Source organism: Antechinus flavipes, chromosome 4 (assembly GCF_016432865.1).
Source record: "Antechinus flavipes isolate AdamAnt ecotype Samford, QLD, Australia chromosome 4, AdamAnt_v2, whole genome shotgun sequence".
In the NCBI taxonomy this organism is placed as follows: Eukaryota; Metazoa; Chordata; class Mammalia; order Dasyuromorphia; family Dasyuridae; genus Antechinus; species Antechinus flavipes.
Genome location: NC_067401.1, coordinates 24,487,947 through 24,510,854, shown reverse-complemented (window position 1 = coordinate 24,510,854; position 22,908 = coordinate 24,487,947). Strand labels below are relative to the sequence as shown.

The 22,908-nt window shown below is 43.3% G+C and overlaps 2 protein-coding genes across 4 annotated transcripts in view; one reads left to right on the top strand and one right to left on the bottom strand.

Moving 5' to 3' along the window:
* The first annotated feature begins 7 nt into the window (after positions 1 to 7).
* On the top strand, positions 8 to 11,904 carry TTC19 (tetratricopeptide repeat domain 19). Of its 3 annotated transcripts, none has more exons than XM_051992084.1 (11): positions 8 to 678; positions 816 to 946; positions 1,361 to 1,471; positions 1,995 to 2,033; positions 2,444 to 2,500; positions 3,115 to 3,176; positions 3,733 to 3,827; positions 4,685 to 4,839; positions 6,408 to 6,570; positions 6,979 to 7,122; positions 11,809 to 11,904. In XM_051992084.1, exons 1-10 carry the CDS (start codon positions 102 to 104, stop codon positions 7,104 to 7,106), a joined length of 1,518 nt encoding a protein of 505 aa, XP_051848044.1. In that variant the 5' UTR covers positions 8 to 101; the 3' UTR covers positions 7,107 to 7,122; positions 11,809 to 11,904. The 3 variants fall into 3 exon arrangements, with proteins under 3 accessions (XP_051848044.1, XP_051848042.1, XP_051848041.1); XM_051992082.1 differs by lacking the exon at positions 11,809 to 11,904 and adding an exon at positions 7,922 to 8,562; XM_051992081.1 differs by lacking the exon at positions 11,809 to 11,904 and having other exon boundaries at positions 6,979 to 8,562.
* NCOR1 (nuclear receptor corepressor 1) overlaps positions 9,266 to 22,908 on the bottom strand; it is a 174,184-nt gene continuing 160,541 nt past the window's right edge. Inside the window, 3 exon segments of the mRNA XM_051992080.1 lie at positions 9,266 to 12,236; positions 21,515 to 21,697; positions 22,212 to 22,433. Coding sequence (XP_051848040.1) covers positions 12,049 to 12,236; positions 21,515 to 21,697; positions 22,212 to 22,433 — 593 coding nt within the window. The 3' untranslated portion in view covers positions 9,266 to 12,048.

Genomic DNA, 22,908 nt, shown 5'->3' with positions numbered 1-22,908 from the left:
CCTGGGAGATGTAGTTCCCGGCCCTTCAGATCACGTGCTCTACCGCATAAGCTCTTACATAAGCCCGGAAGCAGGTTCTACCGTGGCCTTCCAGATAGGAGATGAAAGGTTTGGACCAATTCGGCCTCCGTCCCCGGAAGTTGGGCTGTAGCCAAGCCTCTTCGATGCGTGGGGGGAAGGGCGGGATTCCCTGGCACGTGGTAGGACCTGAGGGCGGAGCTCGGGAGAGTGGGTGGAGCCTGTGCCGGGCCTGCCTCGGGGACAGCAGCTCCCCGGAGTGTCAGAGCCGGAGCTCCCGGGCCGGTGCCACTGTCCGGCCAGGTGACAGCTCGCTCACCCCGTACTGCCGGGGAGCCCCGACGCGCCCGGCTCCTCCGGCCAAGGCAGCAAAGGCCGGAAGGCGGCCGCGTGACGTGCGGTCCGGAGCTGCCTGCTCCTTCCGGGATCGTTCCTCCGCTCGAACCGACCCCGGGATGTGGGGCCCGTTGAGTCGCAGCCTCGGCCGGGGCCTCCTGGCGGCCGCGGGCCGGCGGCGTCGGGGCTACGCGCGGCTCCTGCTGGCAGGACCTCGCGGCGGCGGCGGCGGCGGTGGTCGCCGGGGCACGGAGGTGACCACCAAGCCGCCCCGCGTCGGGCAGGGCCGTTCGGGCCGCGGGCTGTGCGTGGTGGCGCTAGCGGGTGAGCTGGGACCGGCGGGGGGCGGGGGCGGGGCCTGGAGCCGAGGGCTGAGGGGGCGGTGGCAGGGCGCCCGTTGCCATAGCGACGGCGCCGCGTTGCCGTGGTGACCAGGCGGCCCGCCCCCTTTTGCCCCGCAGCTTTGTCGTGGTTCTTCAAAAGCGCCCCCGCTGAGGAGGAGGAAGAGGAAGAGGATGACGTGAATGAAGTGGTGGAGAGTCCGCCCTCGGAGACAGAGCTCAGGATCATCCAAATGCTAAAGCGGGCCAAGGTGAGGCTGAGCTCCTCCTAACCCCCAACATGCTCACCCCGCCAGAACTGCCCGTCTCCAGGGTTCCCAGGCTACCCCTCGTGTGCACCCCCCAGGCTGAATAATCGAAAAGCTCCTAAAAGTCCACAGCCAGTAACGGGGCAATGTTGTGCATGAGCAACTTGTGATCATTGTCATGCACTTTGTCTTCTCTAGGAGGGAGTGAGAGTGGGAGAGCATTTGGAACTCAAAAACGTTGAAAAATTGAATATTAATTTCTAAATTTAAGTGGAAAAAGTTAACGGAATCAATAAAAGCATGTGTGTATATACGGGTATGTGTACATACATGTGTGTCCACACATTTTATTTTTCCTTTAGAGCCAGCCATGGCTACATTTCTCCATCCTTCTTTCCTTGTGCTCTCTCCTTACAGTTGAGTATTATGAAAAAGGACCCGGAGGAAGCAGAGAGAATTTTACATGAGGCCCTTCATCTTGCTCATAAGGCAAATATCAAGAAGGCCATCATCTACACCTACGATATGGTAATTCGCCCCACATTATTGCTGGGCCAAAAGCAGGAGAGGGGATGTTAAACTTCCTGCGTTCTGTTTCTGGGTCTCGAAGACAGAACCTATAAGTTGATTTTTGCCCGGTTTCAGTTTTCCCATCTGTAAGATGATTCTAATTTCAGCATTGTCGGGGGCTGTTGATAATTATAAGCTCAGTTCTTATGCGTAGAGTCAATTCACAAGCAGTAAGGTAGGGCCAGCTGTGTCAGGCATTGTGCTAAGACAAAATGCTGCAGCACATGTTAATTCTTTTGCATTTCTAAAACACCCTGAACCTTTTACAGAAAAAGTGCCAGGCTGGCCCTTCTCAGCAGTTTGAAATGCCCTTCATGTGCCTTTTACACAGTGATGACTATACTCAGGGACAGCCCTGTTGGTCAAGCTGATCTCTCATTTTAAGAGAATAGAGGGAAAAGAGCTTAGATTTTGATAAAAATTAGGGAGCAATGCACTAATTAGAAAAATAAGTTGGTTTTGGCTTCTCTTTCCTTTACAGATGGCTAACCTAGCGTTCATGAGGAATCAGCTTGAAAAAGTAAGCAAGTGTTTTGTTGGAATCTGAATCCATGAAAGATTTAGGCTTTAAGTTCTGGGAGATCTTTGATTGGAGAGCTGAAGAGCTAATTTAAGACTCAGTCGTACTGATTCACAGTGTTCCTTAAGATCTATAAATAGACGGTCTCTGGAGGCCTGGCATCTTATTTCACCTCATTGTCCTTTAGCTTTCCTTTTAGACAGTTATTCTACAATCCCCTTGTTGGGAACTCCCCATCTTAGTGTTTTCTCGGGCCCTTTGGGGATATGTACACATACATGTGTGTACATACATTTTATTTTTCCTTTAGAGCCAGCCATGGCTACATTTCTCCATCCTTCTTTCCTTATACTCCCTACTTACTGCTATTTGGGACCTGTTAAATGCAATTTTCTTATTTCTTATTTTAGGCAGAAAAGCTTTTTAAAGCAACAATGAGCTATCTCCTGGCTGGGGGCATGAAGCAGGTAAGAATAGTAATTCTTATTAGCTGTGAGTGGTTCCAAATCAGCATCTTCACAAAAGGATATTTCTCATCGTATACATTTTATTTATAACTAAAGCAGATCTGCCCTCCTAACTCTCCATCTCCCATCTCAAAATAGGCATTTCTATTTTTCTGAAACCATGCTGGCCTGATACCTTGTAGAACTGAGGAAATCACAGCTTGCCAACTTCCCGTTTTGAGCTCAGTGCCCATCACAGAGTGGGTTCTTAATAAGCAATTGTAAATTGAGCTTTTAAACCAGAGCTGTGACAGTGAGGAACATGCAAACCATGAGGAAGGACCTTGATGTATGTAGTCACCTGATATGATTTGGTACATGGAGGGCTAGAGGGAGACTTTGATGCCAGCTGTAGGACTCTGGACAAGTCATTTTATCTTTCAGCCTTCGTCTCCTGATCTGTAAAATGTATCTTCACAGGATTATTATAAGTTAAAATGAGATAATTTAAATAATGATCTTTGTCAGCTTTAACGTGATATATAAATGATAGGTATCATTACCTGGAGTAGTCTAGAAAAGAATTGTACAATCTTGTACTCATTGCATTCTATAAATGTCTTTTTCTTCAATAGGAGGACAATGCAATTATTGAAATATCCCTAAAGTTGGCCAGTATCTATGCTACTCTGAAAAAGTAAGTTGAGATAGGGCCCTCAGGGCAGCAGGCATCACAGGGCAGGCTTATTGCACTGGGAAGGCTTTCAACTTGTGTTGTCAGAAAAAAAAACATTTATAAAACTGCCTGCTTTTCAGAGGGTCAGGCACTGAAAACCTTGCCTAGCACTCAGAAATTAATTTCAGTTCAGTGGTGGGCTTCTTTACCATATGGGCTTGGATCATTATCCCGCCTTCATGAATGGAGAAAAAAACATTTACAATGAGAGTCTCATCCAAAAAGATACCATTGATTGATGTCAGAATTGGGACACTGCTAGACGTTCTATCAGGCAAATCAGGTGGCAAAGCATCTGGTGCATATCCATTAAAAAACCAACCTGAACAGTGACTTTTTCAAGGAGGTTGGAGTGGTGACTGGGTGGAAGCTCTCGGAGACTTGATTTACTTCAGTCTCCCTTTATGGCGGTGACTCAAGTCTCAGCTGGGTGAAAGAGAAATTTGGCCCCGATCCCCCCTGCAGAATGTCAGGGAGCTTGAAGGTGAGCTGCCCATCGTTGTTCATTGTGTTACAGACAAGAATTTGCTTTTGCTGGTTATGAGTTCTGCATTTCAACCCTGGAGAGAAAAATCACCAAAGAGAAGGCGTTATCAGAAGAAGCCATGCCAGGTAAGGAAACCAGATGTCTGAGGAATTTCCCTATGCATTGCAGGAAAGGGAAGCAAAGTGGAAGTAGAATGAGTTATGTACTTTGGGTGTTGCTCAGAGGGAGATTTGTGTTCTTTGCTTTGAGGACATTTTGCCCTTCCTTTAGGTTTAAGTTTTTTGCAGATGGGATCCCTTGAATTGTCATCTTTATACAACCTATCATTAGTCTGGTAGGAAGCTGAAGAAGGAAGAGATCAATGTTTTCCTTCCTGTAGTCAGCTCAGCCACAAGTCTGGATCTTTTAAATTAAGATAGTTTCTTTCCTACTCTCGAAAAAGCAGGAAGCAGGCAGGTAGCACTCAGAAAGAGGACAGCATTTCTCTGGCTAATGTGTTAAAGTTCATTCCATATAGCATATTAAAAGATGAATTAACTGGGAGTAGGATAAGTAATGTGAGAAACTTGAAATCCTGAATTCAATTTGAAATAAAGGGAATTTCCAGACCATCAGACAAAAACAGCAAGAAACCAAACCTAAAAGTCAGCTCTAAATCAGTTTCTAGGGATCCAAACCAGTTCTGGCAAGGAACTATAATTTGCACCAACTCTCTGGGCAGCAGTTTTCATCTGTGAATAGAACCCAGTTTGGTTCTGAGATTGATGATTACAGCAGGAACATGGTCCTGGTAGCATTTCGGGGCTGCTAAGTGCTGCTTACATCTATGTCTGGGAGCTGGGATTCTTAGAGGCTGACAGGTTAATTCCCAGGGGAATGAATGAGCACATGACACCAGAAGCTGGGAGGGAGGAGCCGTCCTTCATATCGCCTCCTCGGTGGCGATGTGATATCCATCCTCATGGTCTTGTTTGACTTTTAGCGGAAGAGAAAGACAACACCCGTCTCCTGCTTGGCATGTGCTATGACTCCTATGCTCGATACCTCCTCGATGTCAACCGACTGTCCGATGCACAAAAAATGTACGAAAAAGCGTTACAGATTTCCAGAGAGGTCCGAGGAGAACGACATCCACAGGTGATGATCTCTGCTTGCTGCCTTGATGGCTTGGAGCAGAATGTGCATTCATTATCCTGCTTTAAAAATCAGAGCAAGGAAGTATAAAGTGAAATGTCTGCATTTGAATATTTTAAGAATTTAAGAATAATAATTTAGAAGGGAGAAGGGGAAGACAGAATTGCTCATTTGGATCAGCAAGTTAAAGTAGAGTAGATGACCCTCAGTCTGGGTTTGGATGATGTACTGAGGAATTGTGGGGGCAGTCGCTCCCTGAAAGTGTGGATTGTGGGCATTGCTCCCGTGCAGACCAGCGTCAGAAGGGCCCTCAAACTGAAGCAGAACCCATGAGGCCGGGCTTGGATTTCCCAGGCTGCATGTCCCTGCTGTTTGCTACACATGAGACCAAATTGGGTTGGAAACTTCAGAGAAGGAAAATTTTAAAAAGGATTAACAATGGTCTGAAACCTGGGGAAGGCGAGAGGGGAGATGAGGGAGGTGTTCAGTGTAGACATTTTCATTAAAGGATGGGCAGGAAATTCGAGAAGCAAAAAGTGCAGTGATAACTTAATCTGGTATAATCCAAGAATGAAGGTGGTTTGTGTGGTTGACGAAAGGAGGGTGGGGGTTGGGCTTCCTTAAGCTCTCAGCACTTGGGGAGCTTTCTGAATTCTTTGGGTTTCTTTGCCTTTCCAAGAGTTGTACACAATTTCACTTTTTCTCATGGCACGGGAACTGCTGACCTTTTTCTTATATTAAACTCCAGAGAAGAGGAAAGAGGTGATTTATTCTGCCAGTTAGTAAATGTGTGGAGTCTGTGAGACTTCTGGGTGAAGGTGCAGCTAGAACCTGGGACCATTTACTGGAGGGAAAAGGTCCAGGCCTGGGCTGGGGAACAAAATGACATGCATTTCAGTAGAATCAGTTTCCATTATACTCCTTTGTATTTTATGTTAAAACATGACTGTGCAGTCACAGCATGACCGACAAATGAGATTCAGCACCTCTGTCTTGCAGGTTAGTGCTGTCTTCTTATGTGGGTTCCCCAAAGTGTAACTTGTGTGGGTCCATCAAAGATAGGAGTCTAGAGGCTTATAATTAATTAATTATTAATCTCTAGTAGTTCATTTTTTCACATAGAACGTCCCCTGGAAATAGGTGTTGACTCAGGCCTGGACCTTTGCAATATAAAAAGGACATAGGAAAGGCTTTGTTTAACTCACAGAAAGCACAAAGACTCATGTGAGCACTTGGACAAGTTTGTCCTTCCCTCTCTCCTGGGGGTCCAGATGGAGGGAGTGCAGAGATAGCCGCCCTTCTGGGGGGGAGGGGTCTGCACAGCCCCTCCAGGACCCGCTTTGCAGAGCACAAGGGAACCACTGGACAGGCAGAGTTGGGATCCAAGGCAGGCCCATACCTTTGCCCATCTGCCTCCCAGTATGGGACCCGTCCAGAGACCTGCCCATGACCCCAATGCCCTTTCCCTGGTGTGGTGATGCTGCTGACATGACCGGGGAAATGGGGAAGCCCGTATAGGGGTGCTAATAGCCGTACTCCCCAAGTTGCCCTTCGGCTTTTCTTTGATACAGACCGTGGTGCTAATGAACGACCTGGCCACTACTCTGGACGCACAGGGTCACTTTGATGAAGCCTACACGTATGTGAAAAAGGCATCGGAGCTGGCGAGGCAGATTGAGCACCCTGAGCTGCACCGGGTGCTCAGCAACATGGCAGGAATATTGATGCATAAAGGTACTGGAGAACAGGGAAGATTGGGGCCCGGAGGGAGTGTCTGGGACAGGGCTAGAGTGGAGTGGGTCAAGGCACCGGCTGAAGAGAGCACCCTCCTCCTCCAAATCAGAAGAGGGCACTGGAGTTAAGAAGAGCACGCTGTCCCCCTTAGTGCGAGGCCAGGAGGAACCTCCTTTGACTTTGTCCTGCAAGTCAGATGAGGGCCCTCTAGATCAGATAGAGGGGTCCTAGCTAGGCAGCCCGGGATGATGCCTTTGATGCTGGCTTCTGTCCCCAAACTCGGCTCTGGCAGAGGGAGGGGGTTTCCTGGCTCTGGCATCCAGTCGTTCATGAGCCTTTCTATTCGTGAAAATCTCTTCCTTGAGCTTCCTATTTTAAAAGTTTTCTGCTTTCCTTTCCTGATTTTAGCAAGCTATGTTGAAGCCAAGTATGTCTACGAGGAGGCCCTGAAAGAGGCTGAGCTCAAGGGAGACGAGGCTTCCATCGAGCACATCAAGGAGGAGCTGACTGAACTGGCCAGCAGCAGAGGCCTTTGACTCAGTTTCACCCGGGGTAAATCTCTCTGGGGGGCAGGGTGGGTAATATCAGTTAACAAAAGAAAGGCAGATGTGATTTGTCTGGAACATCTAAACAAATGGCATAAATCATTCATATTTGAAATTTAACTCTACCCTCTTTCCCCTTCAAACATCAAACAAAACACACTTTACACACGCCTTTTTCTAGAACAAGCCACTTAGACTTGAGCTTTGTTCTAAGTGTTGGACTTTTCATACAGCTCCCCACGTGGGAACAGACTCACTTTATGGTACAGAAAGGAAAGCGTCGTTTTTTGCTACTGAGCTACAGAGACTGATAGAGAAGAAATCTTTTTTCCAAGGCCCAACTCGTTTTGGGGGATATTAGCCCCAGCTCTCACGAGACTGAGATCACTGATTTGAGAATTCTGCAGTCTTTCTTGGCACTGAATATTTTTGTCCATAGCAGAAGATCACAAAAGGCCTGGCCTTAACTTTGGTTTTCATTATGATTTTTAAAAACACAACATTAGTGCTCTGCTCTTCTGTGTGGAAAGAGCAGCTGGATCCAACAAATCTAAGGTCAAAGTCTCGAGTTTCTTCTTTGCAAAGGGAAATTTTGTCTCATCAGGAAATCCACACTACATCAGCTTCTCCCGTGGAGTAGCCACATTCAGTTTCTTGCCAATGGGTACCAAAGAAAAAAAATGACTTTGGAAAAGGGCTTATTCAGGGGCTGCTAGGATTTCATTAAATTTTCACTTAAAAATACATTTCACTGGCACTTATTTGCCATGATCATAATCAGTGAATTAGTTCTACCCACTGTCCAGAATTAGGTTTTCACAAATGGGATTGGTAACCAAGACAGCTGGAAATGGAAAAGCTGCCTGTTCTTTGAAGGGCTCCACATTCAAAATGAATGGCTGAATAAGGCTTCAAACATTCTAACAATCCTGGCTACTGAGTTGAAGATGGAAGGAATTAGTGAGCTGTACTTCACTGGAGTGAGCTGTTCATTTCTGCAGGAATCCGTTTATTGATGTAAAATTGTGTCTTTCAAACCTCGAGAGCTTTAATTATTTATTGTTAAATGAATCTATTAGAATTTTCTTCCTGGGAGAAGGAAAGAAACCTGTCACTTCAGTCTCATCTAATAAAAATGAGATTGAATCTCCTCCCATGTACTAATTTAAACCTGTTAGACTTGAAATTGAACACTTAAGTGATGAAAATTTGTGTGCACATGTGCATGTACACACACACACACACACACACACACACACACATCTCATGAAATTTAGTCTTAACAAATAACTACTTGCCCAGGGAAAAGTTGATAGTTTATCTATGGATCTAGTGGCAAATGTAAATTTTATTTAACTATTTGTATGTCATCCACGGAATGGGTGTACTAGTAATATTTTTGGTACGTGTGTGGATTGGATGATCCTAAATAAAAACACCAAGATCATTTATGTATTGAATAATTTTTAAAATGTACTACTTTAAAGGAATCCAAGTAGGCTTTTTGAGATTGAAAATATATGAGAAAGTAGTTTAAGTCACATAGCAAATAAGAGGCAGGATGGTAGAATGGATGGAGCTGGCCTTAGAAGCCATCCTGGCCACTAGCTCTGGCCTTGGCCACATCTCACCTTTCGGGGGCCCCGATGCTGTTCCCTCTGGGTAATGGAAAGTCTCCTCTAGGCTCTCCCTGGTGAAATGAAATTCCAGGGCTGGTCCAGAAGAGGAAAACCAAAAATAGAATCTTAGGGATAAAGAGCATTAAGTCTAACTTATTTGCCTTTCTACTTCAAAAAATCCTGAAGAAGAGTTAATCTCTGTAAGTTTTGATAGAGATAAAGTACTTCACCAGCAAAAGTTTAAGTTTAGCTAACCAAGCCTCCCCTGGGGGGTTGGGTGGGTGGGGAAGTATCTTGCCTCTCTCTGCCCTCCCTCCCACCCTGGCTCTAGCAGAGTCTCAGAGTGGTTAGACTCAGAAGCTTTTACACACTTAGATATTTTTCCATATTAATCCAGAGATTCCCAGCGTAGCCTGGCCATCTCAGGGGTTTGGGAAAATTCTCTAGGTTCCTTTGAAGGGAGCTACAAATTCTAATATTGTTCCCAGTGAGGCTCATCTGCACTGTCGTAAAACGAGGCAACAAAGCAAATGGAGAACTAGCTGATCCCCTTTTATTGATTGGTCTGAATCCAGAAGTCACTAACTACTAAAGACATTGTGTGGGGAGGAAGGGAGAAATTAAATTTCACCATTACACATGGGTTTTCAAGTCTTAAATGTTTTCAAATCAGAATCAGTGAACATACCAAGATGAAAACATTGTGAAATCACGTATCATAAATCAGCGATGAAAATGCTGTCCAACTGCTTTTGTAAACCACGATCGGAACAAGACAGAACCAATTCTTAAGGCTCCTCACGTTTGAGCCAATCTCCACTTGGACCTGGGTGCTGGAGTCGATGAGGGGACCGGTTCAAGGTTCAGGACTTGAGAAGGCTGGGAAATCTGTGAGCAGAAGCAGCCTTCCTTGAGGGGGCATGCTAGTGGGAGGAAGGCCCAAGACCACTATTGTTTTCACAGACCGCCATGGCCACAATTCCCGCTCTACCCACAGGAGCAGACACTGGGGTGGCTCTGCAGGCAAAGCCACTTTAAACAAACCCCCACTTTATGTGTTTGTTAAAGAAGTAGGAATCGAATGGCCACCATGAGGAGGAGTGCTTAACTGTGTTCTGCTTGACCCCAGAGGACATAGACCGCACACAGAAACAGGCAGAAGTTGCTGGGAGGCAGATTGAGACTTGACAGGAAAACCTTTTTTTCCCCCTGACAAGGAGAGTCCTAAAAGGGAAATGAATGCTATGAGAAGACTAGCCCCTGGCCCTGGAGGTAAGTCACCTGCTTGGGGAGCTCGAGGCAGGATTTTTGATCAGGTAGGGATGGACTTAATAGGTCACCAAGAACCCCGAGGTTCTGTCCAAGGTTATATACAAAAAAAAAACTCCTCCTGGAGATTCAATATTAACTAATAGAACTACGTGGGCTTTTTGGTTTCCTTTTGTGAGAGTGAAGTAATGAATGTGGCAAAGCATCATGGGTCCACAATTTGATCTGAAAAGTCTCTATTTAGACCTCTGTGGCATTAAACAAAATTTTTTTTTACTAAGAAAACTTGGTCAAGAACAGAATTTTTTTTCTTTTTTGGGTGGGCATGAATTTTCAAGCATCTAGAAAAATACTGTAACAAGTTTGCTACCTGTGGACTAACGAATCAGTAAAACTGTTCAGATTCTAGAAATTTCCCATGGTTCAAACCGAAGAGATAATCAGATGGAATCATCCCATTATTAAATGTGAGGTAATCACAGAATCAAGCGAACACATATTCATCTTTCAAGTATCAGAAACGAAATATTTGAACTCCTTTGGAATTTTAGTAAAAACCTCAAGAGAGGCCCAAGTTTCTCTAAAGTGTATACACAGACTACCGTGGATACCCTCTTGAGAGTTCAGTGTATATTAATCCCAGCAAATTTTAAATTGTACCTGAACCTCCTATGTCCTTTTTACCCGTTTTTAACCCAAACAAACCTGGCATTTTCTTAACTAGTACCTAGATGCAAAGGGAGAGTGGAGATAGATTATTGCCTGCCTGCCTGACATTGTGATAAACACCTAAAATTCAGCAGGCAGTGATTAATGAGATCAGAAAAATAGTCTTGGACCACAAATAAAATAATTCCTTATTCCAATTTAAAACTAGCTTAATTAATTAGCCAGATGTTTAACATTAAGCTTGGCCCCCAAACCAGAAAGCGGAAAGAGGATAAGTACTAGTTTGTGCAAAGAATAGAAGACTGTTAAACAGTGAATCACATGGTTTTCAATACTGTAGAGCACAAAATCTAAAATATCTTGATATCGGCTAAGTAACTTGACTGTTCAACAAAATTCAAGGAAGAAAAAAAAAGCTCACATACCAACAAGGGAAAGGTTCCCTTGGAACCCGAGCCGGCCAGCCTTGCTTCAGCAGCGGCCCACTCCCAAGGGCCGGGGGCCGGGGGGTCAGTCTGCCCACAGCCTGGGCTAAGAGTTAAGTCACCAGTGTGCACCTCGTCTAATAGGCCTCTTTTCAAACAATCATCACATACCCATGCAATAATATTGCTGCAGTGCTCATTTAAGAAAACTTTTTTAAGACTGCACTGAAAATGTACAATATGACAAAATACTTTAAAGGAAGGAAATGTGTTTTCCTCCTGCTGGCTGATCCAAATATAATAATGTACAGATCCTGTCACAGGACCACTTACAGTCCACCTTTAGAGCTCAACATTTTCACAAAAGATTTTAAACATCACTGGGAAAATGTAAAGAGAAACAAGTCATTGAAATACAATGCCCGTGATGGCCAATGCAGTGTAACGAGGCCGAATGAGGTCGTTTGGAAGGCAAGGGTTCCGAAGTCACGCTTAAGTTGCTTTAAAAAAAAAAAAAATCACAAAATGACCCCCAGAGTCGATGCGCTGATTGGAACACAAGTACACCAGATACTATAGCGAGGGGAAAACACTGCAAAAAGGTAATCTATTTACAGAAGAATGATTTAAAGACATTATGCTTTTCTTTACAAATAGATGTAGAACAGGAATTGTCCACTTTTTAAAAACTCTTTACATATTTATCTTCAGGATTTCCACCCTCCACTATTAAAATCCTCTTCACGGGCTGTATATCACAGTCATTTTTCTACTTGACTCTCCAAATGAGATTCCATCATTTCTTCATTGTGTGTGGCCCTGGCTCTCCTGGAAAGTCTCTCTGGGCACAAGTCAAGAGACAGTTTTTTGACCCGCAATTGGAAAAAAAAAAAAAAAAAACAACACAAAAAAAGGAAAGATCCCTCCCCCCGGCGTCAATCTGTGCATAGTTCATTCATCACTGTCTGACAGCGTCTCATATTGTGAGGAGAGCAGCGGAGCGGGTTCTCGCTCCCACATCCTGTTTGGTGGGTGAGCAGCCGCCTGGCTCACGGACGAGGGGGCGCATGCGATCGATGTTGGCGGAGTACTGCTGAGCATCCGCATCGTCAAAGGGTTGAAAGGAAACTGTGTTGAACCTGCCAAAAATAAAATTGGGCTTTTATTGATAAGTGAATATGGTCTAGAGAAATGTAATTTCTTTCTGTACAACTGAACAAGAATTGTTCACAAAGCTATTGGGGGGGGGGGGGGCGGCGCGATATATTAGGAGTAATGGAGTAACTTCATACTGGGGAAGAACCACCATAAAAACAGGTAGGAACCGCTGGCTCTACTCGGGACTTCTTACAGCTCCACTGAAACGTGACTTGCTTAACAGCAAAGGTGTCTGCGTATCCCCAGCACATAGCACAGTGTTTGGAACTCAATGGGTCCCCTTAAATGCTTTTTTAAAATGTTGTTTAAACATTACATGAAGCCGGAACAAAGAACAACAAGATGACTGAAGACGCAAGAAAAAAATACAGCCAATAGAAAAATATTTCAATCTCTTTTATTGAGTATGAAAAAAGAAAACTGAATGGCTTTATGGCACATTATTACCAGAAGAATAGTGCTTAAGAGATATCTGAAGTTCATAACTTGAGGAAAAGGGTGTAAAGGTCAGGGATATAGTTCTCATGGGACAGTGAGGAAGAACAGGCTACAGGCTGGTGAAAGAACAGGCTATGGGGATCCTCAAGTTATATTGGTTTCTAAGTCCATTTCTCATAAATCCCTCAGCAACTACCACCCCTGCCATCTTCACCAAAGAACACAATTCTCAATTGCTTGAGAACTTGGAGACAGTTTCTCTGAGCTAGATTTTGTGAGACTGTTTTGTAGCCTGCTACTCCAGGAAGAAGTCTTTAGCTGATGTAGTCTAAGAATTTTGGAATAAGAAGAAATCACCCTTGGATAGCACTTTAAGCTTTAGAAAGCACTTTCTTCACTACAACTTTGTGAGGTAGTGAGGACAAAAAAATATTTGTGACTTGCCCATCATCACACAGGAATTCAAAACTGAGCTCACCAAGGCCCCAAATTCAAAGTTCTTTCCCTTCTGGACTGCTTATGAGGAATATTGACTAAAGAACTAAATCACCATGGTGTGACAGATATGTAATTCATGAATCGAGTGTGAATAACTTGGATGTTCAGTTTATTCTTTCCCAATGGAGACATTTCCTACTAAAAAGACCTAAGGTAATTCTAAGACTAATTTATGATCACTTTTATATTGCCATTAAAATGTAAGCTATGAGGGCAAGTAGAATTCTCTTCCTAGACCTATCATACACACAAGAACAGGCTATATGCCATAAAGCGGAAATTGTATTTTTTCAGATGACAGTTTATGAATTAAGCTTGTTGTACCAGGAAAATCTTATACAAAAAGACTACAACAGAAACAAAAAAAGAAAATTCAATGTTCTTTAATTATGAGTAAATCTGAGCCTGAACTGAGAGGAGAATGAGCCGGCCTTCTCTGTGGAGATGTGGGCCTGTGGGCATGGAACACAGCATACATACTGTTGTTTGAGCAACATGGTGATGAATTTTGCTGAATAATTTCCTCATTTATTACCTTATAAAGGATGGACCTCAAGGTGAGAGAACATGAAAGGATATATTAGGAAAGGAAGGTAATGTTAAAACATGAGGGAAAAAACATGTTTTTTGTTTTTTTTTTTTAAAATGACCTGTTCAGAGGCTTTGGGCTGAAAGAGATACCTCTTTATATATCCTTTCCCTTTCTGTGAATCTTTGATTTCATTATAAACTTCACTAAAGACACACTGCCATGGACTGATCATCTCTTTCAAAAGATGCCTCTTCCAGCAGTGTGGGTCCCAACACATCCACATACATGCGGTGTGATTTTCACATCTCTTCCTGTATATCTGTCCCAGTGCCACCATTCCTCCCCCAAACATGTTCTGAAACAGTGTGACTAGGCCCTGGTTATCCTGGATTTCCCTATGGAACCAAGCCCTCTGCTCATGCAACCTTAGATAAACAAAACTTCTGAAGTGCAATTCTTCATTTGTCCATGAGCCTTAATGCTGCTTTTTAGGTGATCCTTTACCATAGTCCTTTGGCAAGTATGTGTCATAACGAGAAGCCACACGTCATTACGGGAAGAATACTGGGGTTCAACATAGGCCTTTGTTTCAGGAAGACGACTGAGATCAATAAAAGCACTATATTTCCTTAAGTCTTTTGTCCACTCTGTCCCTCAGCTCTCCCTGGGCCTAAGTCATTGTTCCTATACATTATCTAAGACAGAAGTAATTCTAGGACACACGCTATGGAGAGACTAGCCATAGGCAGGCTTCATCCACTGGGCTTTTCTGTATGAAGAGTTAGGCTGAATTCTTTTGAGTGATTATGATCTCACCTGCAGTACTCTGGGACTTTTTGCGATCAGCATGATGCTATCCGAAAACAGATGTATCTGGAGGATCTCACCCTCTGTAATTTAGTCTGACCATGTGACTTTTCTGCTCCAGAGGCTACCTAGGGCTTTTAGGACAAGATACAAGGACTTCTCCATTGGGCTTTTGAAGCCCCCTCGGGCTCTTTGGCCAAATTGGCTTCCTTGCTCTTCTCCCGACTTCAAGTCTCTGCTCTCTGAACTCTTATGGGGCAACTGAAGTGCTGCTTATAAGAACCCCTTGGATTTCCTCCATCAGGAGTGTTCTTGCTCATCTGTTTACAAGTTCCCTCCCCTCAGTAGAATCTAAATTCTTTAAGTAGTCATATCACCAGCATCTAAGCACAGTACCTGGTAAATAGTAATCACTTAATAAATGCTTGTTGATTGATTAGGGTTTGCACTAGATTTACCTCTGTCACTTACAAACATCCTTTTTTAAAAATTTTCTTTGCTTGATACTAACAAATCAGGTATTTCTAATAAAAAAATCATGTTCTATCTTTCAAGGAATCCTTGACACATATGGGAGAAGCACTTTGCTGGAGAAGGGCCTTGAAGGTGGTATTTTGCCTCTACTGAATGGCATGCTTTTTAATAACCAACAAACAATAAGCAAGGCAGGTTCCTGTACATTCAGCTCCTTTCAATCCACTGTGTCACTAAGAATAGGTAGAACCCATTCATTTAGGAATGCCAGCCTGTTCCTTCTCACACCTCCAAAGGGGCCCTCAATGTGTGTACAGATCATCACAAGCACTGTGCACAGACAGGCAAGTAGGGCTGCTGTCCCCCTTTTTGGTCACAAGTCTGTATTCTTTCTCCGCCTTTGGTATCCCTTCCCTCTTACATATACCTGTGAATTGGGATGCCTCCAGCATGGACCTCCTCTGTGTACCCCTGGTTTGGTCCAGCTTTGTGTTCTTGGAGGGCCATTTCTGCTTCCTCATCATGCAGTACACATCAGAGACTAGGATGCTAGTCCAAAGGTGGTGGCCCCATTGGCCTTCATGATGAAAAGAGTTTGTGATACAAAAGTCTTTACAAATAGCTTCCATTTCTGTCTGTTTTCCTCCCAATCCCATCATTCCATGTCTTCAAGATGACTGCTCAGTCAGGTCTTTCTCCATGCTTCTTGTAATCTTGCCTTTCTCTCCACATCTCCTCACTGTCTTATGAGACGATACTGCTCATAATCTTCCACGATCCTCCTCCCTAAGATTTTACAAAGGCATTTATATTCTAAACCAACATTGCCGTTAGCTGCCGTACGTATCTCTCGGTTTGGTCAGGAGATTAACTGTATCGTGGTTGACGTGGTCTCTAGGCTCTCTTGGTTTCCCCACTATGGCAACTTCTTTACAAAAATGGTTATAATCTGGTTCTGGGGGCATCAACAAACATCTTATTTAAATAGGTCAGGTTGAATTTGTTAGTTTTTTTTTTTAATTGAACTGTGCATTTTTCTTTTTTATTCATTATACTAGTTTTCCATTAACATTTATCTTTGGTCTAGGAAGTTGAAGGCCTGACTGTACACCACACCTGATCCAGGCCTGTATGCCAAATCAGTTACAATTAATCTCCTGTCTGTTAAAATATAATCAATATCCTGTTAAAAAAAAAATGTCATCTGGTCTTTGGCATATGCAGCACTTCCCAAATCCACTTGGAAATATTTAGACAGGGGTTCTTAACCATTTTTGTGTTGTGGACAACAGTCTGGTGAAGCCCACAGACTCTTCAGAATCAAATTTTTAAACGCATAAAACAACATATATGGGACGACTACAAAGGAAACCATGTTGAAAGTTATCAAAATATCTTTTTAAATAACAGTTCTGAGACCCCAAGTTAAGAACCCCTGATTCATCATAGAAGAACGAGGCGTCTGTGTAGTGTACAAATCTTTGGCCTCTTTCTTGATTCCAAAAGCAAAATTTCCAACCTGTTTTTCACCATCTTCCCCCACACTCACCTTTGCACTGAGATCACTGAGCACATAAAGTGTACATTGCCTTAATGGGGTAGGGAGTCCTTCTCTTCTTCATATCACTTCTCTATTCCCTCATCTTCTGCAAATCATTCATGCACGTGCTACTCATCATTTCATGGTGATGTTGTCACAAACGCTTACAAAGAGCGTAAATGTAAGGTGGCCAAATGTACTGTGAAAACAGTTCTTGCAGTCTCTGGTCGTTCAATTGTCTGAGGCACCATTTGTTTTTCCCAGGATTTGGGACCTATGGGGCTGATGAAATTGTTATCTAGGAAGGGAAACAACGCTCTTCTACTTTTACTTCATTCCCTAGGGGTTACTGTCATTTTTGACTTGGGTGCACTGGGATAAGCAGGGATTTCCTTTATGAATATAAGCATTTAGTAATAGGATTCTTTTTGTTGTTGCTCTGAAAGTATTGTGGTGTCTCATTGATTCAATTTCTTAAGATTGTAATCTTGTACGGGGGGCAAACCTAAACCTAGCCTAAAACACCTGTTGTAGTCTACGGGACCTGACGAGATGGACAAAGACCTCACGGTTTGCTAAGGGAAGGGAATGGCAATTAGGAAGAACACTACTCCTATTGCCAGGATGGCTGGATATTAGTCCCTGTATTTGTTGACAAAGTAATTAGAGGCTCTGGGTGATGAATTCCAACGCTGGAACAGAGCTCCATATCCACAGAAGTTGGCCAACTGAACTCGGTGGGAAAGTTATCGAGGGGGTAAAACACCGCCGGATTCATTGTGCTGGCTGTTTCTAATGATTACTGAGAAGATGACCATGGAATGAACAAAAATGAAGTTACATGAGTCTGAGCCAGTGATGCTGCACAGAAGGTGGAGAACGAATTCATGGAATTGTGATAGTCAGGTGAAGATGGAAGCAGCTCCTTTCCCCCTACTGATGGGGCTCTAAAATAATGTGTTGCTCCAGAAAAATAAAGAGATGAAGGTTGGGAGAAGGATGGCTATGGAAGAAAGGAATATTCTCCTGGTGCGGCTTCTTCCTGTTCACTTGGCCCCAGGCCTTCCTCAAATCAAGGCATAAGCAAGCTACCACTATCCCAAAGTATACTTTGATAGAAGTGGGGAAGGAGAGGAGATGCTTGCCAGCTAGAAACTGCCAGCAGGAGGAGGAGGCGGCTTGAGGGGTTTGGCTAGCTGATTACTGGTCAATGGGAACAGACACTGACTTATTTAATTAAACAGAATTTTATAAGTTGGGAAAATTAACCAGGGACCCTTTTGTTCTGGTATGTTTTAACCTCCTATTTGGGAAAGATGAGAAACCTGTAACTTGTTCCGATGGCACAATCTGATGGCAGGCTAGGGACAATGTTTATTAATTGAAGAAACAAAGAGTTTTTTAATTGATTCTGTAACTCTTATTGGCTAAACAAACCCTAGACTCTTAGAACAGGCTACTTCAGAAATTACTAGAGCTAAGCTCTAAAGGGAGAGTATTCCTCCTGCTAGGTCAGATATCTGAACTGTTGATTTGATCTGATTTGAATTTCTCCAGGGTTAGCCTCCTGGACAGTCCGCAGACCTAAATGGTGATACTTTCTTGGATGGCTTGCTCTAAATGGACAGAAAGGTCAGGAAGGGTTTTCTAAGAGGGAGTTATGGACCTAATTATTATAACCAGCTCCATAACGTCCCAGGTGGGAAATACCAAAAGAAGAAAAGAAGAACCTTCACCCCAGCACCTGTTTATCCTCTGCCAACTCTCATGTAGCAAGGCCATACAAAGTTAGACTGTCCAGAGTACTCCCAAAACTCATTAAGTTCTTTCCACAGGAAGTTAAGGGACCAATATCCTTGGGGATTCCTTGGAAGAGAGGTTTCAGCAGTCAGCAAAAAGGGGCCAAAGACTTCTGGCTAGATCAAGATGATGGGACAACCAGTATGGTGGCCTCAAATACAGACATAAATTAGCCTGAGGATGGATTTGTTGAATGGGTGGAGGTGGCTCCATGTTCAGGTGGTTATTTTATCAGCCCAGCCCAGGACAGGAGGACAAGGTCATGGAAATTCCTTAGAATGCCCAAGCCTTGATGCACTTTAACCCTCTCTAGAGGGCAGGGTGGAGATTTCTAACTGAACTCTAATAGGGAAGGGAGGGTTGAAGAATGTGGCAAGCCTGAGCCCATTGAGTGCTCCGTGACTGCTGACCTCTGAAGGGCAGCTGACACTTACTCTTCTCAGCTCTGGCCACTTCCTTGGGATAACATGAATGCTAAAAAATGCTTTGATGCTTATGTGTGTGGACTTCTTAGTGTCCCTTGTCTGATCAGTAAGTGAGGTCTTCTTGTGGGGGACAGGAGAGGCCGGATGCTAAACAAAGGGTCCCGTCAGCATGCACCAACAACCATATTGCTCCCTGGGTAGCCACGGTAATGCCACAGAACAGAGCATGGGGAATGTCAGGCCTACTGGTTACATCAGGCCCGTGAAGTCATTTGCCAAGGCAATCACAGGCAAGGATGAGCTGAGAGCTAGGTACAGCAATCACAATGATACATTTATATGGCCTGTGAATGATGTTATAAACGCCCAAATGGACTCTGGCAGAAAAAAAAGTTCCCCATCCCTGCCATAGACAGAACTCACTTCACCTCTAGAACAATGCTGGGATGCACTAAATTTCATAGTAATAAGACCAGTTTTTTTTTTAATTTTCACTAAAACTAACTGCTCTGCAAAGGCAGTGTCTGCTCTCAGTCCCACACTAACCTTTTCTTCGTGGGTTTAGTGATTTAGATAAATCACTTCCCTGAAGTTCAGATGGCAAATCCTGCCCATGCAGAAGAGATTGGGTGGGTGGGTGTGAGAGGAATATGTGAGGCAGAGAAGTGGTAAAAGGGTGAGCTCCTAATTAGTCCTCCTTTCTAGTGACAGATAAAGGGGAGGGGGTGAGTGGGAGTTTCATTAGACTTTGAGCCAAAGAATGTGTTTTTATTGTCTTATAGATGGATGTCTCTTTCAGAGGGAAAGGATGGCCACAGGAAGGGGGCTACAGGCCGGAGAGCTCCTCTCCACAGGGCACAAGGCGAGTTCCAAGCAAGGGGGTGGGGTGGGGAATGGGGGAGGGTTGTGCACCCTTAGTTTCTGCAGATGTTGACCCAAAGATACCTTTAAATACTTCCACATCTGGTGGCCAGTTTTCTGGCTCAAGATCCTGTCATTTTAAAGCACCGACAACTAGCACAGGGTAACTACGCTGACCTCATATCCATAATCTATCAGATTTGATGGCTTTAGTTACTCAGATGTGGGAGACTGGCTATAACAGTTTTTCCTCTGTAGAGATTTTTCTCTTTTCCCCTACTGGGGTGTTCCCCCCCATGGCCACACGAGAACCAAGACCTCGGCATAGTAGCATGTCTTTGGCATTATTTATCTGCTTTGCTCAGGCCTTGGGCCCAATGGAAAAGGAACAGGATGCGTGCACGGCGTTCATGATTTTAAGCATATGCTTGGGCTTTAGCCATAGAGACCTGGAATGGGGATAGAGTGAAAAGGTCTTCCTAGGGAATCCTCTATAACTTGCAATGAAGAAAGGATGGCTCCTCAGATGGGACAAGCTCTTCTGGCAGGGGCTGCTCTTACTAAGCTGAGTGCATCTCTACTTGCTATGTGGAGCTGTACCTGCTATGTATCTTACTTGAGTATATGTAAAAAATATGTCTCTCCACATCAAAAATTTGCACTTGCAGGGACTTAGGACCTGATCTCCAATTCCTTTCTTCAGAGTCATTCTGTCAAATCAGCAACTTTTTTTTTCTTCTGCTATCATTTACATTATAAAAGGGGCAATTTAATTCCTCTAATATGTCAAGAGGCAAGTCCCTGGCTGGCTGGAGCTTTTCATCTGATTTCAGATTCTTACTAACTGCTTGTGTGACTGACTCACTTGATCTCTCTCTCTCTCTCTCTCTCTCTCTCTCTCTCTCTCTCTCAACCAGTTTTTATCATCTGTCAAAGGGGGAGTAATGATAATAATAATACTCCCTCACATGGTAGTTGTGAGGATCAAATAAGCTAACATATAAAGTACTTTGCAAAGTTTAAAGCTTTATATAAAGGCTTACAACTCCAACTATAGTAAGTAGAGTTGGTGTTTATAGCTATTTTTAAAATGGTCATGCCATCTTTTATGGAAATTGTTGCGACTTTGGCACCATCACTGTAGAAGAGGAAGAATGTAGAAGAAACTACATAGAGTAGAGGGCCATTTTTATTTTTCTTTGTTTTATACACTGCTATAGCCATAAAGGGTTCATCCCTAGGGGGATGGGCCTCCTAATACTTAACTAAGCTGGCCCTTGGAAGGCATATGCTATTTTGGCAGAGAATGTTCTCTCAAATCTTTCCAACCTGGCAAGCAGAATATGCCCTAACTTAAATGTATTCTACTGGGCACAGGCTTCAAGAACCCTTGGCCAAATCTATATCATAGTCAAGGTGCCCCAGTAGAACTTAGTAGTTCAAAACTTGAAGACACAGATGAAGGGAAATAGTGAAAGGTTACTGGTGAAACTGTCTCAGAAAAGGCAATAGCTACTAGGAACTATTTGCATCAGCTGATGAAAATACCTAAGACAAAAGCTTATGTCTATCTACAAAAACCAGCTAATTTCCTTGCTATGAATTGCCTGCTCATGAAGGCCTCACCTAGTTTCAGAGACACAGAGGGGATCAGAAAGACTGCTTTCCCAACCCGTCCCGGCCTGGCTCTCTCACTAGAAACTGAAACCAGGAATTTCTGTGCTAATCTACACACACAAATCTAGGCTGGAAAGTAAAGTGTGCAAGATATAGTGACTAGTGGAGAACACGGTTTTCAAGATATAAAATGATTGCTTTGGGAAGAAACAATGTCTATAAAGAATATAGATATACAGTGACAGAAGCCCTCAGGAAGTTCCTCACCTGTTGAAGAGGGCCTGTCTTCCCAGGCCCACACGGGTGTTTGCCTGTGGTAATCTCCTTCTGAATGGACAGATGAAACAGAAGAGGGGCGTTCAGCTCCTAAATAGCCCTGCCCAGGAATGGGTGATTTAGACTTCCTACTATTCGACTTGCCAATTAGCTTCGGTTTGCCAACTCCTCCACCTGCAAGCAAGATATATATATATATATATACACACACACACACACACACACACATATATATATACATATACATATAGATAGATAGATAGATATTTTTTTTTAATCACTTAGGGGTCTAAGATAAAAAGTACACACACATACACACACTAAATACAAATGAAAGTAAATTAATCTCTTGGAAAAAAATCTATATTTTTAAAAACTGCTTAAGAAATAACTAAGCATCCTTAGTGGGAGCACAAATACTGTGAAATACAAATTTCTGTTTTCTTTAAGGTCTGTGACATAGTAGAAAGATCATATGCTATTTCTTACTCTTTTCTTTTGACTTTCCAGCCTAAACACATTCTTCCTAAAAATGGAAGTGGATAAGGCTTCTTAATTGGTGGTATTGATGATAAAACATTGAACTTCTTTTACATTCCCAACACTGAAGAGAAGGGCAGTTTCCCTCAACATCCCAGTATCTCTGGTCTAAACTTAAGTGGACATAATAAGATTTTAAAAACTTTACCAGAATTAGGTGATGGGTTTGTTTCCTCTCTGCGTGTTTCATTATTGCCCAACATGGATGGGTTTGTACCACCTGGTACTACTGCCATAGGTTGTGTCAAGACAACTCCGTGATCTTCTCCTTTGTCATCAAAGTTTCCCATGAGAGCCTTCCTTATTATGTCTTCTAGACCCAGATTACTGGCAGGATCCGCAAAAGAATGACCTCTGGCACTGATTGAGCCTGAAGGAAAAACAAAACCCAAATTCTAATTAATTACTACAAGACTGGGGTCAAGAGAACAGCAGAAAAGGAGAAATTAATTTGGTAACACAGAAGTCTTAGATGCTGTCAGCATCACCCAACCATTCATGAAAAGCAGCTGGCTCCCTGAGAGCTCACTGATATTCTTGTTTCTTTTCCCATCTAAACCAGTGTTGAACATCTTTTTTCTTAAATCTTCACATGCTATGCTCTAATTTCCTGAAACCAAAGATTCTTTATTTTTAGTATGTCTAGCTACTAGTCTGAAGAATCCTATAGATCCCTTTTCAAAATTATGTTTTAAAATGCATATAGTGAAACATGCAGGACTACAAAGGAAACCAATTCTACTGAAAACAATTGTCACCATTAAACAAAAAAGTTCCCAAACCCCAGGTTAAGAACTTGTCTCTGTGCCTTCTCTTTCTTTTTGTTTTTAAATAATTAACATGCT